Source organism: Corvus cornix, chromosome 1 (assembly GCF_000738735.6).
Source record: "Corvus cornix cornix isolate S_Up_H32 chromosome 1, ASM73873v5, whole genome shotgun sequence".
NCBI lineage: Eukaryota > Metazoa > Chordata > Aves > Passeriformes > Corvidae > Corvus > Corvus cornix.
This window is the reverse complement of record NC_046332.1, coordinates 49427915-49446558: the sequence shown is the minus strand read 5'-3', so window position 1 is coordinate 49446558 and position 18644 is coordinate 49427915. Positions and strand designations below refer to the sequence as shown.

The 18644-nt window shown below is 43.0% G+C and overlaps 1 protein-coding gene across 1 annotated transcript in view; it reads right to left on the bottom strand.

Moving 5' to 3' along the window:
* KL (klotho) overlaps nucleotides 1-12149 on the bottom strand; it is a 48295-nt gene extending 36146 nt beyond the window's left edge. Inside the window, 2 exon segments of the mRNA XM_039566346.1 lie at nucleotides 11350-12125; nucleotides 12128-12149. Of these exon segments, the coding sequence (XP_039422280.1) occupies nucleotides 11350-12125; nucleotides 12128-12149 (798 nt within the window).
* Nucleotides 12150-18644: the final 6495 nt, after the last annotated feature.

Sequence of the window (18644 nt, the reverse complement as noted above, 5' to 3'; positions counted from 1 at the left end):
AAATAGCTCACTCAGGCATTTCTATGCGATCTTGGGTCTACAAAATGCTAGTGCCCCACAGGTCTTTTGAGACTCTCCAGGTCCTTTCCCACACTGGGAACATGCTGCTCCAACATATGTTTGACTCTTTCTTATTGCTCGCTCTTTTTGTAGTTTGGTCTTCCATACTCACTTCATCCCTAAAAAAACATATTCCCCAGGAGCATTCACTCAAAGTGAACAGTCCCAAGACAAAAAAATGGAAAAGAGATACAGGAATCATGAAGCTTAGTGGCCTGCAATATTGTAGCAAGCCTCTAGCCCCAAACACTACACAATAGTATATGCCCCCTCCTGGAGAAGTGAAGACTCCCTTCACAGCACCTTCCAGGGCTTAAAGGGGGGCTACAGGAAAGCTGGAGAGGGAAGCCTTTTCACAAGGGCATGTAGTGATTAGCTAAGGGGGAATGGCTTTAACCTGAAAGAGGGAAGAGTTAGATTAGATATTCAGAAGAAATTCGAAGGTGGTGAGGCACTGGAACAGGTTGCCCAGCAAAGCTGTGGATATCCCATTCCTTTGATCAAGCTCAGGCTGGCCAGGGCTTTGAGCAACCTGATCTAGCAGAAGGTGTCCCTTCCCATGTGTAGAAGTCTAGAAGATAACCTGTGGACCCTCTGATTCTTGTCATTCCTTTTCGACCATGAGCATCTATGAATCTTGGGTGTTGCCTCCCCCTTGAGGGTGGGAAGTCACATCATGGCAAGAAGGTTGGAACTAGATAATCTTTACAGTTCCTTCCAACACAAACCATCCTGTGATTCTGTTATTCTATGTTCATGGCATTATGAGCTAAAAAGCCAGTTCCAAGATATTTAACACAAGAAAAACATGCCAAACGCTCTAGATGTCATAGTGAACCACAGGAATAAACCAGGAAAAGCAAAGATATCATCACAATCCTAAACCCTTGCATCAGAAGGCAAATTACTTAGGTAAAATGCCTTAGTGATCCTGGGAGTCTGGCCATGGCATAAAGAAAGGGGAAAAAAAAGATACCTAACAAAAAAAAAAAAATCACTATTCCTTGACAATTTAAATTCTTTCCTGACCACAAGGCAAGACCCTGCAAAACCAGCTCCCACAGGCCAGCATCAGTATCTAATCCAGATCAATGCTCATCCCCTCTGGTTTCTACAAACCTACTCCAAATTACAAGTAACACAGGAAACATTACTCTCCAGAAGAGTCCAGCCTGGGTAAAGTGAGATCTGACTGGTGGGGTTTAGGGTTCTCGCCTTTCATGGCTTATTGTTACAATGCTCTTGCTACAACCATTTCACCACCAACCAATTTTGAAGTGGTTTCTAATTCATTACCCTAAGCTGAGATATGGAAAAAGCCTCTTTCTGAACTTCCCTGTGCCACAGTTTGCTGGTTCTAGTACTCAGAATCAGAATGACCGTGCCAATTTGATGCTGCTTTCATTAGAAATTTTTCCCCTTTTAAGCAACTGCCTCCTTCAAGTACCACTTTTCTTTTTACCAGAAATAGGAAAGAGGAGCTGGATAAATGACTGAATAATTACAGTTTCACACAAAAGTGGCACAAGCAGCCCAGCTACAAATAAGAGACACAGAGTAACCTCTACGGTGCAAGAATTCTGTCCTGACAGCTCTGTTTTACTTCTTTCATCAAAGAATAAAAAGCATCAATCTGCAGCTTCAATAAGTCAGTCATATTGCAGCAGGTTAAACAGCAATTTCACAAGGGTAAACTGACCCAGTTTGAAGCAGTGGGCACTCATCCAGTGACAGAATACAGAAGGCAGGGTGTGAAATGACTGACTGACTCACTACATCAAAATGAAATTTTCCAGTATTATATTAAAATAGAAAACCAAGAATTTCTACAGCAAAACGATTGATATTTATTTCTCCTAGTTCTCAAGTTTTTCTGGAAAACTGAAGTCTCTCAAATATTTTCATTTCAATGAATCAGCACATTCCAGTTTCAAAGGTTTTATATCTTTCTGACTTGCTCTAATGACATTATATTACTTTTTGAATTTGGGAGGTATTAGGAAGATTAGAAAGTGCTAGCTAATATGACAGGGCGGTATGAAGAAAAAGGGTTTTTTTTTTCCCCACCAAGCATATAATTAAGATGCAAAACTGCAGCTGAATCATATTCCCACAGCTCTGTTCCCTGCCCTGTGCGATATACCCCAATACTCTCTTCTCTAAAAACAAGACACATATTCATAGCTGGCAAGGGAAGTAGGATGGTAAACTGAGTTCAAGAGCTCCTTCAGTGTATTTCCAAGGTCTTGCATTTCATACACAGAGATGCTGCTTGAAATGTGGGAATGTACATTTTCCTCAAGATAAGAGGAACACATCTGTTCAATCTGCGAATTTACTTAACTGCTTGAAAGTGACAGGGTTCCCCAAAAAGCTAAAGGGAAAATCAATTTTCACTTATTTTCCTTAAGCTCCTTTGATAAATCCAGACCTAATGTATCATCCCTCCTTTCTTTAGCAGGCTACTCACGGTGACCCCCACTCCCAGTCCTGGTGGCAATGTAGGGACAGTTAAATGGACACCATAAGCCAAGACAAACTTTGAATTAGGCCCCATCCTCGTGAAGCGTGGTCTGTAATTTCCTTAAATCACCAGTCAGCTTCCTCAAAATAATTCATATGAAATTTATAGAAAAAAATGAAACAGGGAACAACTCATCCTTGAGGACTCCAGGCCATCTCATTTTTAATGCTAAATATACACGTGAAAATGTAGTATTGCCTCATAAACTCAGCTCCTGCATTCCCACTCTTGGACAGTCACCCCCCCCCCCCCCCATCTCACCAGATCCTCATGCATTATCTGTTTTCCCAATACTCCTCCTTCCTATCACCCCATGTTTTGTTACAACTCTTTCTGGCCTGGATTTTTGCCTCCTGAGGGCATATATAACTGGTGATGGACATCCTGTTGCAGTGGTCGTTCTCTCTGCAAGCATCATTTGTACCCAAGTTAACGCTGTACTGTGACAGGAAAAGAAATGAGGAATTAAATAAGTGTATTACAAAGACCGTGTCACCACTGTACAGCCAGGTGTCAGCTGAACTTTCTTCTCAACCATAAGGTCAGATTTGTTCAATTGATTTTTAAGCAATATGTTATTACTTACAAAATACATTTTTTAAAAAATCACTGAGCTTACAATGCAATATTTTCCCAACCTACTTTCTCAAAAGAAAAGACATGCTGCATAATTCTACCATTTCCATATATATCTAAGGAATCGTAATTAGAATAATTAATCAGTGACTATGTTCAACAGTTTCATGCCTGCAGCAAAAAAATTATTTAATTTCTTAAAATGCTGGAAGTTAAACAAACAAATTAAGTAAACTCTGCCCTCAGCTCTGAAAAACAACTGATCCAGAGCTACTACATATTCAAGAGAACAAGAAAAAAGCTGACTGAGAAAAGGCATTGGAAAATCACTGTGAACTCTTACCAGAACATGTGACCAGCAGCTACAAGTCTGTCCCCTTTCCCCACCCAACCATCTGAAATCTTTTCTACAAGCAGGATCAAAACAGATGCTACTGTCTTCCCAACTGTAAAGCAAATACCTTGTAAAATATAATCCCAGTGGTACCAACATTTTCTAGCCCTTAGAGCATTAAACTGATAAACCTACAAAAGCATTTCTGGGTTGACTTTTGGACTCAAAAAATTGCAAGGCATTCCATAGGATACTCTCTCCCAGCCAATTTTGAACCGTTCAGCTGTCTTTAGAGGTGTGACTAAAAACAAAATCGAATCTCAGCTGTCAGCGTCAGAGCTAATGTGCAAGTAACAAAATGACCACATGCAGACTGAAGTGACAGTCCCCTGGCAATGTGCATGGTCCCCTGTCAGCTCTCCCCATTGCTGAAGAATGTGTTGCAGGGTGTCTTGCAGCACTCCCTGGCCTTTCAGCTCCCCAGGCTGGCCAGATCCTGAGATGTGCAAAAGCCCCTGTGCTTTCCATCACGCAGATGTCACAGAGATCTAGCCGTTGGGTAGCACTGGAATCACCTGTGGCCCCAGTCCCCCAGTTCCTATACCAACTGTTGTAAACAGCATCTTGTAAAGATTTCAGTAACTGGGAGAATTTAGAATATGGGTTGGGGGTTTTTCAGAATCAAAACAAAACTAAGCTTTAAAGTTTTGCAATTCTTCATAACACAGAAGTCTACCTCTTCTCAAAATAAACATACACAGAGATGAAGCTAAACAAATGGGCTTCAATGTGGCCAAATCCAGATATTCTTAAAATGCATTTTCTTACTCCATGCATCTCAAAGGACCCTCCCTGACAAATCTCCAGGGAGACACACCACAAACCTAACAGACAGGCTTCTTATGAGTGTTTTGTGCTCTCAGATTAAAGCTGAAGCTACAGTAAACCAGAAGTTGCCATCACTGATAGACTAAACAAACTGTTCACTGTTAATATAGACTGTACTTTGTTTTTTTCATTGAATGATATTCTCAGATTTAGACTATGCCTTATATCATTGTTATGAACTTGCAAGCAAAGAGGAAGATTTCACACTTACTGCTACTGTCACCTCCACTGCCACCAAATGCATCAACTCTATTTTCCCAAACTGCTGTAGCTGTCTTAAAAGATTTTTGTTCCTACCATTAATACTGAAAGACCATTCCAGCAGCTCTCTCTTCCAAAGCTAACCATGACTTCTAAGAGTCAATCTAACTGTACTGATAACCTTTTGTGTGTGCATGCATTTGGTCTTTTAACTCTGAATTTTCTTCCTGTCATTGATATTTATGTCCAGAAGTATTTACAGAGAGCATCAGTGTGAGTCTAATTCCTTCCCTTCCTTGGTATCGTTCATTTTCTACTCAACCCATTTACCAAAGGCGCCAGTCCCTTACATTGGCCAATATCACTTTCTCCTTTTGTACTTTTTCTCCCATCTTGAAAACTCACCTTCTCTTTCTGCTGACACATTTTCTCCCATGTGAAGTAATTCAGCTGTTCTCCAGAAGCCAGTCTCTTCTTTCATGGTCATATTCAATGAGTCACCTTCTCCTTCAGAGATCTGTCCAATCTTCATTTCAGTATTTTCCTAAGGATCCTGAGATGTTGTCTACAACCATATTCTTCTGCTCCATTCTTCTGTTTTAATCTAAAATCAACATTCACAGTTTTGACTGTGATATTTTTCTATATGCTTTGGCAGACAAATACTAAAGTATGAGTAAGTTTTATTTAATACTTAAAACTGGTAGCACACATCCTATAATTGCTAAAACCTGCCATAGAATCACAGATTATCTTAGGTTGGAAGGGACCTTAAAAGTCATCTAGTTCCAACCCCACTGCCATGGGCAGGAGTGACATCTTCCACTAGACCAGGTTGCTCAAAGCCCCATTCAACCTGGCCTCATCATTTTACACAGAGATCACCTCCTCTACTTCTTCAGAAGCGTGTCTTCATAATTTTCTCTTCTTTATCATTTGGGGAAAGAAAAATAGAAGAAATTCTCCTGCATACCCTCCTTTACCTACAAGTCTGCACAAGTAGACTCCTTTGATTGCTGGTTTCTTGGCTTTTTTAAAACTTTGTCAACATAAGGCTTGCACCTTCAGATTAAGTTCAGCAGTTTATCTGCTCATCAGCAACAACCAAACACATAAATCACGCACTCAGTTGCAAGGATTATCAAACTGCCTTTAAACTCTGCCAATTACTAACTGAAAGCCACAAGACTCTTAAACTGCAGCTAAGCAAACTACAGATGTGTCTACATACACATCTGTTCTTTCACATTTCTCCAAAAGAAGGATCTGCATCACAGCAGCCAAAATAATTAAAACAAAATGCCTCTAAATGCCTACATCCTGTCCTAATTGTCACAGCTTGCCAACATTGCCATCAGCTGTACTGACATATTCACTGCTTCTAACTAGTTGAAGAAAAAATAAAAGACGGGGGGAAAAATGTTTTGCTCCCCGGAGTACACTGGGAAGAAGATGCTGTTAAGAAAGAGTAAATAAATGTGAGGAACAAACCTAAGGTAAGCCCAGTGTCAACCAAAGCAAGAGCATTTGACCTTCTAGAAGATGGGTACTTGATGAGTGGAACAACTCTCTCTTACATGATAGAGCATTTCTACTTTTCAAAAGAAAGGACAGTCTCTGCACTTCCAACCTGCTGATGGTCGTGGAACAGAGGTTGCTACTTGACCTATCAGGGAAAAAGCTCTCAGAGCTCCTAGCTTTCAGTCAAAAGGGAAATACAGGCATTAAAAAATTATGAACTATCTTGAACTACAACATATGTCTCACCAGCTTTATTTTCCAGGTCCCAAGTACAAGTAGGAATTATGTCCATCAACTACCTTTACATACTGGAAACCATCCACAGAAACAAGGTGAAATGGAAACTGGAAGTTTGTAATACAAAGGAATACAGTGACACACTTCATTTTGGATTCCTCAAAACTACAACAAATACAGGATCTCTCCCACTTGAGGAGGAGAACAAAGAATATCTCACACTTCATGAGGCTTTATTAATGCAAAATGAAACAGTATCAAGGAGCTTTACACTCATGTACCCGGTGAGATTTTACCAGATGTGAATTCTGTGTTGCCAATCTAAACACCCCTATCTGTAGCAAACTGCAGTTAACCAGCAGTCATTATCTTCCCAGCACTGAGCAGAGCCCTGCCCAACATGAAAAACTGCTATTTAAAAAGGAAGCATACTAGACTACCTTGGCTAGGAACCAGAAATATCACCTAGGTACCTCCAGCAACAGCTACAACAACAATTAGAAATCAGGCGGGTGGCACTTCAAATGAGACATGAAAACAGATTTAGGGCTGCCAACAGAATTTACCAAGATTCACAGCTATACAGCCACAGCTACCAAGCACTAAAAACATCATCATGAACAGACTCTCAAGAAATCCTCATCCTCATAATGAACAGCAGAAGAGCTGAGGTGGGACTTAACGTGCCTACAGGCTTGACCTGGTTTCCTTCCACACAGAGAACACACAAATTCTGCTTCCACTCCACTTCAGTCACTTCCGTGTGGTCTTTCCAGGTCCTGCCTGTTGAGTTTTGCTAAGATTTCCTATAATTTCTAAAAAGCTTTTCAAGTTATGGAACCCCTACACTTGAGGGAGGTCCACTCTTACTCTTCCATGGTAACGCTTTATTCTCAATGCAGTCCTGGTATTTCTATGAGTATAGATCAAAGTACTCTGTAAAGGTAACAAACTGGTTTTTTTATTACAATAGAGTATTTGAAAACAACAATCCTTTTGCAAACATGTATGGATTCAGGTAGGAATGGCAAAGGGAAAGTTATGTATTCCATCTTTGGAGCTAATTTTAATAAAATCAGCATTCGTGAAACCCAAACTCCTCTGTTTATCGCATTTTAAAATCAAACTCAATGCTTTTTTTTTCTTTTAATGATTAAAGCTTAAAAACTACTTGCTATAACTTTTAATATAATTTGTGAACATAGTGTAACTTTTGGCAGCTACTGGCACAGAAAACTGCAGCATCAGACCTGAACTTGCACTATTGGTTTGACTGCACTTCTTTGTCAAATACGATATTTGAAAGAAACCTGATTCAAATGATTAATGAGTAGAACAATCACTAGTGTAAATAGATACTACCCAACTGATACTGAAACCCAGGCAAGAATCAATTTCTTCTTTGCTCTTCTTTGAATTACACCTTAAGAAAGCAAGAATAGGAAAAAAATACTATTATTTAGAAGTATTCCTCCTTTTTTCTGAAAACTAGGTATGCCTTCACAACTATGATGAGCTGTGTTACTTTCAGGAAAATCCCAAATCATTCCATTTGCACTGAGTGAAAGTTTAAGGGATGTCTGAATTTTGAAAGAAACAATACACACGAAGAAAAGACCACTCTCCTACGCTGGAATTACTGATAGTTTATTAGGTTTAGCACTGAAGGTCAACAAAAGAGTACTTACCTTCTGTTTTGGAAAGAGTTTTGGAATAGAAATCAGTCTGTTGCTATGTGACTGGTTTCCAGGCAGCAGTTCCACTCACTTCTTTGGGGAAAAGACGTTCTTCTGTTTCTGCAAATGCTGTTTATATTGAGTAAATCCAAGTATGTTCAACTCAAACAACATACTGTGAACCATTAATGAAAAAATGCATTTGCAAAAACCAGAACATAATACACTGACCTCTCTCAACTCCTATCTGGAGAAAGAGATGCATCATATGCATGACAGATTGCTGGCATTACATTTTCTGGCTGTTGACTTGAGAGAATGCCAACTTTTATGAAACATACTTGATCCATTCCATTTATTTTGTGAATAAACATGAACAGCTTCCTCCACTTCTTACCACATTTGAAGGGCTTAGACATATCAAAAGCGACAAGTGTCAGTGGAAATACTATAAAAGGGTGACATTTTCACTGAATACTGATCAACATCCCTCAAGTATGCACCAAGAAGGCATTAATAAAGTAATTTTTTCTTACAAGTTTTTTACACTATTTTTATTTGGTCCTGTCTATAAAAAAGTGTCTCTGTCAATTTAGCATCTGTTATGACTCACTTAAGGAAGTTCAGAAAAATGAGAGGTAATTTAAAAATTCAGTACAATATGATGAAATCCATTCAAGCTGAATTCAAACATCATTACTTAAATCAAACTTCATTGCCCTGTTTTCACCAACTCTGAATTGAACAACCTAAATTGAATCAAACTCTTATTTGATTATTTTTTCAGATAATAAATAAGTTGCTCAGGAAAACAAAACCCAAAATCCACATTTATATCTGTTGAATTTTAAAGAACTTAAAGGAAATTATTTTGCTTTTTAACATAATTAGCATCCAGTAAAATAAATTAGGAGGCATCAGCTTTCATTAGCTTTAGCTTTCCACTTATGCAAGTCTTGGCTTTGAATAAATGCAGAAAGAAGACACTTAAACTGCGTACTGTAAATAAGTCAGAAATCATGCATATTAAGAGCTAGTCTGCTCATTTGCTAAGAGCCAAACAATTATAACAACAAATTCTAACTTCAAAGAAAACCAAGCGTGATGGCAAACTCAACCTCTCTGGAAAAAAATAAAACACAAGAATGACAAAGAGAAGGATTAAGAAGACACCAGGGACCAGACCTTACGACATAAGCAGCAAAAGGTTAGACAACTGAAAGGGGGTTTTCTTTGTGTGAGAGGATTCGGCCACATGCTTTCCAGTGGGTCTGGGAGGATGCTATCTCCCAGCAACACTGCCCAGTGCTGCACATATCCTGCAGCTTATGGGATAAAGCAGTACTGCTGTGCACCCCTTCGATACAAACCAAAGCTGTGCACACTCCCAAAAAATGACCAAACTCACCAACAAAATTATACAGCCCACAGACACACATTCAAGAACAACATTCAAGCTGCAAAGTCAATCACTCAAGAACTGTGTAAGACAATTTAATTTACATTTAAATGTAATTCACTCTTTGCCATATACGGTAGAACATTAATCTTTCCTTACACAACTTAACCTAACCCTAACCCAGTATCTCCATGGATATCAGGCTGTGAAGAAGCTGTATTGTGTATCTTCCTCCTATTTCACTGTTTGTACAAGTTGAAAGGTGTAGTATCAATACGCTACAGAGAAGTAAAAAGGCGAAGGAGGATCTTAGTGCTAAAGCTGTTCACTTCTCTGTGCTGAAGGGCTAGGCTCTACCTCTGCCTCTACTAAGACTCCTACCTGGAGAAGTCAGGGATGTAAGCTCCTCTGCACATAATGTATGTCCCTCATTTTCTCTGCAGGTGATTTGAGATTTGGGGATATGACTTCTAGAAGAGCTGAAAGTATAATGTAACTGACCAATATTCTACAAAGATCACACACCAGGAAAAGGGCACTAACGACCAGTGGCCACTTTGGCTCTTAATTGCATCTGTTTCAGCACCGCATTCATAAAATGGGGGGTGGGGGGAAAGGCAGTACCTTGCTGCCTTCCACTGTGCGTAAAAAGAAATGCCCACTAATGTGCAAATCCTGACTGACAGTCACTGGGACAAAACTAAATACTAAGATTCTGTCACTAAACCAAGTATCAGTAGACCCTCCCAGTTTAATTATACTGTTTACATGGTGTGGGCAAGACTGTGCCTCAGTTTCTCATCTGTTAAATAGAAAAGTATCTTGCTTCACAGAGCTTTTATGAGAGCAAGCACATGCTTGAGATTATGAGGGACTGTGATACTATGGTGATTCAGGATATACTCAAGCATGAAACACAGCCAAGTACACACCGTGAAAACTAAATGAAAAGCTTAACGTTTTTCAGGACGAGGAATTTAACCTGAAATTTTACCCACATTTTTGCCATCTATATTTTCCCTTTGACTTATTTGTAGCATTAAAGAATGCAGAAGTAATACCAGAAAGCAGAAAAAAGTCAAATAAGGCAAGTATTGGATGTTTTCTTTGTGCTCACATCTAACACACAATACTCATTAGAATAACACTCTTGCCAGTAAGTGTGTGCTTAGCAGACAGACATTAGCAGAATTTGTGAATGTGTATTAAAGTACAAGAGACCATACCTAAATGGCCACCCCATTCCAGTTGGCTGAATCCTTTTCACCTGTCATTGGAAGGATTCGTACACACTTTTGCTTAATTCTCTCTGAAAACCCACAAGGGTTGACTCCAGCAAATATTACAGTTACACCATATAGATACACAGGATAAAAATTAAGTTAGCAAACTGCTTGTACCACTTACAAGACTAACTGGGGAACTAAGGGTGTCTTTTACCAAAAAGTGCTCACACTCAAAGAAACATCATGCTTTGTCAAGAAAATGTCTCCGTATGAAATTTTGGCCACCTCTAGCATCTCCATCAACCCAGTAAGCCGTTTTTATCAAATACACAAATTCCCTGTACAGTTGTATTAAGCATTTCCACCTTAGAAAGGCAGTGCTGGACTGGTACGGTCCAGGGACTGCAGACCCTCACCCTCCCACAATGGCAATTGAACTGTTGCGGGCGGAACAGGGCATTTCTGCAAAACAGAGTTCTTTAACTCTCCACCAACTCAATCGCAAAGTTCCTGCCTTATACCTAGAGTTTTGCTTCCTTTGCCCATAGATCTGCTGCCCACGCTCTGTCGGGCACATGGATTTGTTTTCCGTGCCAGTGTCCGACCAGGGGCCAGGTGTGCCAACGGGGCTGAGGGTGGCCTGCGCACCCGGCACCTTGGCACGGCCAAGGAGCTGCCGGGGCCCCTTCGCGCCAGCCGCCATTTACCTGGAGCAGGTGGTGGGCCGCCAGGTACCCCAGCCGCGGGCCTCCCCGCACGCCGGGCGGCAGCCGCCCCGTGCCGTAGCCATGCCAGGCCACCACGTAGGGGTTGTCCATCGTCAGCCAGTAGCGCACCTGCCCGCCGAAGTGGCGGAAGCACAGCTCGGCGTAGTCACGGAAGAGCTGGGGCAGGACGGGGCTGGCCCAGCCGCCGAAGGCGTCCTGCAGGGCCTGCGGCAGGTCCCAGTGGTAGAGGGTGACGACGGGCTCGACGCCCATCTCCCGCAGGCGGGCCAGCAGCCGCCCGTAGTGCGCCAGCCCGGCGGGGTTGGGGGGCGCCGTCCCGTTGGGCAGCAGCCGGGCCCAGGACAGCGAGAAGCGGTAGTGCGAGACTCCCAGGCGCCGCAGCCCCTCGACGTCGCGGAACAGGTTGTTGTAGCTGTCGCTGGCCACGTCGCCGCCCACGGGCCCCGGCGGGGCGGCCCCCGGCGGCGTGGCCGGGCGGTGGGCGAAGGTGTCCCAGACGGACGCGCCTTTGCCGCCCTGGCGCCAGCCGCCCTCCGTCTGGTAGGCTGCGCTGCCCGCGCCCCAGAGGAAGCCGTCGGGGAAGGTGTCGTGGAGGAAGAGATGGTCCTGCGGGTAGGGCAGCCGGGCAAAGCGGGACCAGGTGCCCACGCCCTGCCCCGGCGCCCCCAGCCCCAGCCGCCCCAGGAGCAGCAGCAGCAGCAGCGACAGCGGCAAGGCGGCGAGAGCCATGCTCCCGGCGGGGCTCCGCGACGGCGGCTCCCAGCTCCCCGCCGCCCCATTTTATCTCACCTCGCGCCCCCCCCTCTCCCGCCCCGGTGGGCACGGCCATTAATAATTACCTCGGAGCTGCCGCCTGCATCCTTCCCGGCCGGTTCCACCGGGGAGAGCTGCCGCCGGGGGCGGGAGCCAGGGCGTGAGACGGGGCCGGCGGGGAGGAGAGGGGAGAAGAGGGGCTCCTCGGGGAGAGGTGAGCCCTCTCGCCCCCTCAGGGAGCACGTGTGTACCCCCACGGCCCCCTGAGGGCGGAGATCCCGGTTCCGGGCGGCAGGCGGGGTCCCGCAGCCTTTCGCCCGTTCCACCGGGGGCCCGCACCTCGCTGCGACTCCGGTGCCCCCTCGGAAGCGAGACTCTCGCCGCTGCCCTGCGCCCTTTCCTCCCTTTAGAAGAGCCCGCGGAGAGATTCGACGGCCGGACCCGTCCCCTCCGGGGGGCTGAGCGTAGCCCCCTCCCGTCCCCCGCTGCAGTGCCGCCGTCGGGGAGTCCGTGGGGCAGCGGCCCCTGCGCTGGACCGAGAGGGGGAGCGATGACGGGGCCGAGGGGGAAGGGTGAGGAAATAAAAACGCTTTTCCCTTCACTCAGTGTCTCCGTCGTGCTGCTTTAGCAAGACACATCGCACCTGCGATCTCTCATGTAGCAGCAGTTGCAGAGAAACTCGTTCTCCAAGGACATCATACACTCACTCCTCCCCGCCCGCTCCCCGGGAACTCACGGGCTGTCACCTCCCAGTAACAACAGTTTTCTTTCCTGGAGTAGGAAGTTGGTATATTTGGTTGTTTGCTGCACACAAAACAAGTTCTAGTTAGAAATGCCTCACGGATCTTCACGGAGATGAAACAAATCGAGCTAAGTTTGATTACTGAGTTACATTTCCTAACTGAGCAGGCGTGAGGCATGGACTGTTCTTTAAAGGCAGGTCTCAAACTGCCCTTTGCGTCTCCCTTGTACAGAACAGTTCAACCTAGACTGCGAATCAAGAAACAGCCCAACACATTGCAGAACGTGGTATTCAGTGGTGTGAACTCTTAACAGAATTTGGGGCACCTAAGAATAAAATACATCCACTAGACAGGCTGTTAGGCACAGAGAGATGTTCCCAGGAGATAAGGCTGTTGTTTAACTACAGAATTAAGGCATTTAGATAATTTCCTTTTCGTTTTAGAAAATAAACGCCCTCAGGGGAAAATTACAGATAATCACTAATAGTGAGTCAATGTATTTAAATGCCAGTTGTGAACGTTTCCTTTTGTGCACAGGATGGGCTCTCACCTCTCCCAAATGCAGGCAGGGAATTTGCCATGCCTGTCCACCTTTTCTGCACTGATCCAGATCAGTTTTGGGGATTGATCTCTGCTGTTTTTAAAGAGACCAAAGATGTAGGGGACAGGATTGGAGTTAGTCTTCCACTGTTGGCAATCAATTAATTGCCGTGTTAGGGGGATGGAGGTCTGAACAGTCAAGGGGACCATCGACAGCCCTTCCCTACGGGGGGAAGTTTGTAGGGCAGAACAGGAGGTGACAGGCCCAGAACCAAGGCTGGACATTGGCTTCCAGGAGTGAGTTTGGGATACAGTCTGACAAGGTGCTGGAATTCAATTACAGTCTGAGTAAGTAACTTCAGGTACAACAACAGAAAAAGCTGTTGCCATCACCTGCTACTTACTTGCAGAAATTGGAGATTAATTGTTAAGTGCACTGGGGCATTGTTGCAATTGTCCCTGTGCAAGGAGTGGAGAGCCAGGCTCCCGTTCAGCTGCAGACCTGACTTCAAGGGAAGCGTAATGTCTTGACTGGATTTTGCTGACAAACTATTTTAAAAGTTGATATGTACAGGCATGTCTCAGAAACACCACCACCAAAAACAGGGTATTAGTGATGGTAAGTATATTGCTAATATTTAAGGAAAAAAATTCATTGAGTATATAGGGACACGAGATTTTGAAATACATCATGGTACATTCTCTTTTCATGTGTTAATTATTAACTAAAACCTAGATCAATCCTATTTGTATTTGGGCAGCATCAATAAGGAGACATTAAACTGAAGCTCCTTCACTAGGAACTTGTTTCTTCCAGAGCCTGTCAACACTCAAGGAAAAGAAATGGCCTCATGGTGTTACTCTGAGTAACTAAGATCTTCGTCAACTTCTGAAAAAGGCTACGTTATCTAAAAACTGTCCAGGAACCCTACAGTGACTGCACTCCTGAAGCAAGAAGCCCATTTTTGTGGGACAAAATCTGACCATAAGTTGGTGGCACAAAGCCATCACCTCAGCTGTCACTTTACCTGCATGTCTGTCAGCTGAAAACTTTATCCTTTTTTTGTGTGTGTGTGTAAATGACAGAAAATGTGCAATGTGGCCTCCAGTTCCCTGTGTTGTTTTTGTTTTCTTTCTTAGAGAGCTTGTTTTCATGTCTTAGGACAACACAACCACCAACTGCTCTGAGCCAATGTATTTTTTTTCCTAGCAGACAGCCTAACAAACTCTGTGCAATATTAACCATGCAGAAAGGTCAGCCAAGCACTTGCAGACATCCAGGTCTCCATCGTTGCTCCTTGAGTTCAAAGTGTGGCTCCACTGTGTCTGTGTTGCTGAGCAAGCACACTTTCAATTCTGCCCCAGGTAAGCAGATCAGGATTTGACTTTCAGCCTCGTTGTATTGGTGATTACTGAATGTTCAACTTTCGATAATATGTATAATGTATAGTACTGTGTCATTATAATCTTCCTCCAGGCTGTGCTGAGATTTTCTTTGCTTGCTATGGAGTCAGTGCATGCAATCAAACTCGAGTGTTCTGACTGAGCACTTCTGTTTATATCCCAAAGAGGCTGAATCTTCTGGGATACTTAATTTTAGGTAAAATAGCTTTATTACTGCTTTCGATTCATTTAACAGCTTTCCCCGAGGTAATATCATGCTTCAATGCAGCAAACCCCTTTATCATTTTAAGATCTCCAGAGAAGAGCTAGAAGCCGTATACCAGTAGCATCTGTGATGGAACAAGTGATCTCAGTGCCTAAAACCATCATTTCCTGTTTTAATGCCCCTTCTCTGTTCACAACCATCCTTCCAAATGCATGCAGCCCTACAGCCAGTTGAAATAGCCTTGTGTAATAGATTTGCAGTCTCAGCATTTCATCTCAAGCCACAAAAGTATTTGCTAACACTTGGAAAAACTGCTAAAAAATCAGCACCTGATTTAGACTTGAATGTTTCCTCTGCTGCTGCCATCACTGTACACATAACAGCAGTACTTCTTTTTTCTGTCTGTTAAATGCAAACTGCTAAGCTGTCAAACTTTACTTTCACTTCCTCATCAATAGCTGTTTCCAGTGAAAAGATGTCCAACAGCATTCTAGATTTACCTTCTTCATCCCTGCCAGAACACCACAGACTACAAGGCAAATAAGCTCCTTCTCAGTTTTCTGAGAGAAGTTGCAAGTGCAGTTTTCTTGAAAAAATGCAGCCTTCCATACCTGTTCCTTCTTTCTCACATGATCACACTGCTTACATGCATTCACTGTACATTCAGAATTACTTTAGAGACAGCTAGAGACTGATTGTATTGAAATTAGAAACAGGGTATTGTCAGGTTCAAAATATACTGCTGATGTAATAAATGCAGTGCTGTGGAATGCCTGGGAAGATGTTGAATCCTCCTCTCTCTTATCTGCAAGTACCAAGTCACTCTCATCTCCACTTTTTTCCAATGCCTTCTTCTGAATCATGGGCACTCTAGTCATCTCCTGTTTCAAATTCTTTTTTTCCCATAAAGAGCTCTGAATTAGTACTCTTTCGTTGTGTGGCAGGATCTAGTGTGAGGTGGGAAATTAGAAACCTAAACTTTAATTGTTTCCTCTTTACACTTTTGAAACTGTGTCTCTAAGAAGTGGGCAAAACCTAAACATCACTTTGTAGGAAAAGTGGAATTCCAAGTACTTTGAGCCTTCTTACTTTTCATGGTAGCAGGGAGTAAATTCAGGGCAAGCCTAGAAATCTGTGTTTTACTCGCTTGGGGCACTGATGACAATCCTATTGTAACCTGGGAGGTGACATGTGGTGCCTGGATGCTTCCTCATGCCTGTGTGGCAGGAGCTGCAAAGCCTTTCAAGTCTTGCAAACCATCCATCAGGAGAGCCCATTTCAAACCCTGAATCATAAAAAGTGATGGGAAAGGGAAGAAATGTGAAACACCCGTCTTGGAATGCATTTGGAAATCACATCTTGGAAATGCTATCTCTTAATTCTGGGAAGCCACAAACACCTCCAGTTATCCAGGCAATAAGACGACAGTTTGTAGATGATCTTTCCATCTTCAAAAGTGCCTTCTGAATGGGTGAAAGAGGGAATGGGCAAGAAAGAAGGGGGATAATGAAGAGGTGGATACAGCCTCACTCTTCCAGTCCTGGGCAGGAGACATGGATTTGTCTGGAAAGAGGAGTTCAGAGGTGAGGGAGAAGAGAAAGGACAGAAGAGTGCTCCTTGCCAACTCCAGCCATACAGCTCATGAGCTTCAGTTGGTTTTTAGACAGGAATGGAACCCTGACTGCAGTGGCTGAAGAAATGGACACGTTTCCATTCACACAGGCGCTGAGCCTGTATGAACAAGTGACAGTGGGTGTCCAGGGAAATTACAGGCCAAACAGGGAGTTGCCTAATGAATTTTGGATAGGGTAGAAAATCCTGGAAAGCAGAGTGACTGGATCACTCACAGGAGTGAAATTTATTTAACAATTTAGATGAGATCTGGAGGGACTGGATCTCAACCCTAAGAGCTGCACACCTGTGAAAATTCCAGTCTGCAGTCTCTGATGCAGTATAAAAAGGACCAGAAAGACAATTTCATTCTTCTCACTCCTGTTTTAATTTCTATTTGTGATACACTGTTATCATTTTGGAACTAATTTCATTCAGTCTCCACAGGAAGGCTCAAAAACTTGAGTCCTGTGTCTTAGTCTAGAGCTGACAGCACTCTGGAGACGCATACGGTGACTGTTCATATACAGTCATCCTATCTCTTCAGTTCAGGCACAGCTGAAGCATTTCCCTTGACTCTTCGAATTTGTTCTATTTTAAAACTTCTGCCAACATGCCACGTCTTCTATGAAAAGAAAGATCCACAGGGACTTAAATGAAGTAATAAAAAGCACCACTATTAAAAAATGAAAGTGCAATGCTGAGTTTTACGTACATGAAAGTTGAAATTTCTATGCATTAAATTCAGTGAGGGAAGAATATGCTGCAAAATTGCTTCTATCATCATATCTTTAGATCATTTTCTGTCAGTAAATTGATAATAATTACTCCTGTACTTGCTAAGCCTGTATTTCAATAAGCACTTGAATGACAACTTAGTTCAGATACTTATTTCTTGTTGGGTTCAGCTCATGAAAAAATTGGTCTCATTTACTACAAGGCAAAGACTAGCTCGCGAAGAAATAGGATTGGTTTAAAACAACTATTGTAGTGTGATAATTCTTTGTAAGATTTTCTGCCTAAATGACTCTTTTGCAGTTAAGAGTTATATCACATTAAACTGAACTGAGATGAAACTTTGTAAACTAGTAATTTAAAATATATTGCACTAAGCTGCTGCATCACTAAATGTACAGGCAACACTGGCTGCAAATGCATAAACATTTTTCAGGGCTACAGTTATATCATATTCTTTAATAAACACAACTATTATGTTATAAAAAATCAATTTCCACTGAAGAGCAAAAACTTAGTTTCAGTTCCATGTGAAGTACTGAAATGTGATTTTTAGTCAACTGAGAAGTCGTTCAGTCTTTTAGTGCTGCTTCATACTAACGTAAATGTACTTGGGAGCCATTTCCAGTTACTCTACCAAGGCTTTACTCCTGTGTTTCCAAGATTGGCTCAAAACCACCAGGAAGTCAAGACATTTATTACCAAAACATTAAGTATGCACAGTTACACAGGGTCTGCCTCTTCAAATGTGGTTGAGGAGTTGAACCAAATTAGGCCATCCAGGACAGAGTATGCTGCAACAGTCCAGGCTTGAGAAGTAGACCCTTCTAATAAAAGAAAAGAAAAATACCTTGACAATTACTGCAATGAATTTCACCTCTGAGATATGAAAGCATAGATGCATGGCCAGTAGCCATTTTGCATTAAGCGTTTCTTCACAGCTGCTACCTAATGCATTACTTCAACAACTGAAGGTCCAATAATTTCCATAGTAAGTAGGCTTGCAGCAATGAAATTTAAAATTTGTTCCTGGGCAGCCAAGTAATGAGAAGTTTGTGGTCAGTTCATCACACATTGTCTCTGCTGCTCCTTCCTCCTCAGGGAGAGGACTCCTCATGTGCTTTCCATAATCCAGCGTGGGGTCCTGCCCATGGGAGTCAGTCCGCCATGAACTTCTCCAATGTGAATCCTTCCCATGGGCTGTGGTTCTTCGTGAGCTGATCCAACGTGGGTCCCTTCCACGGGATGCAATCCTCCAGGAGTAGGTTGCTCCACCATGGGTC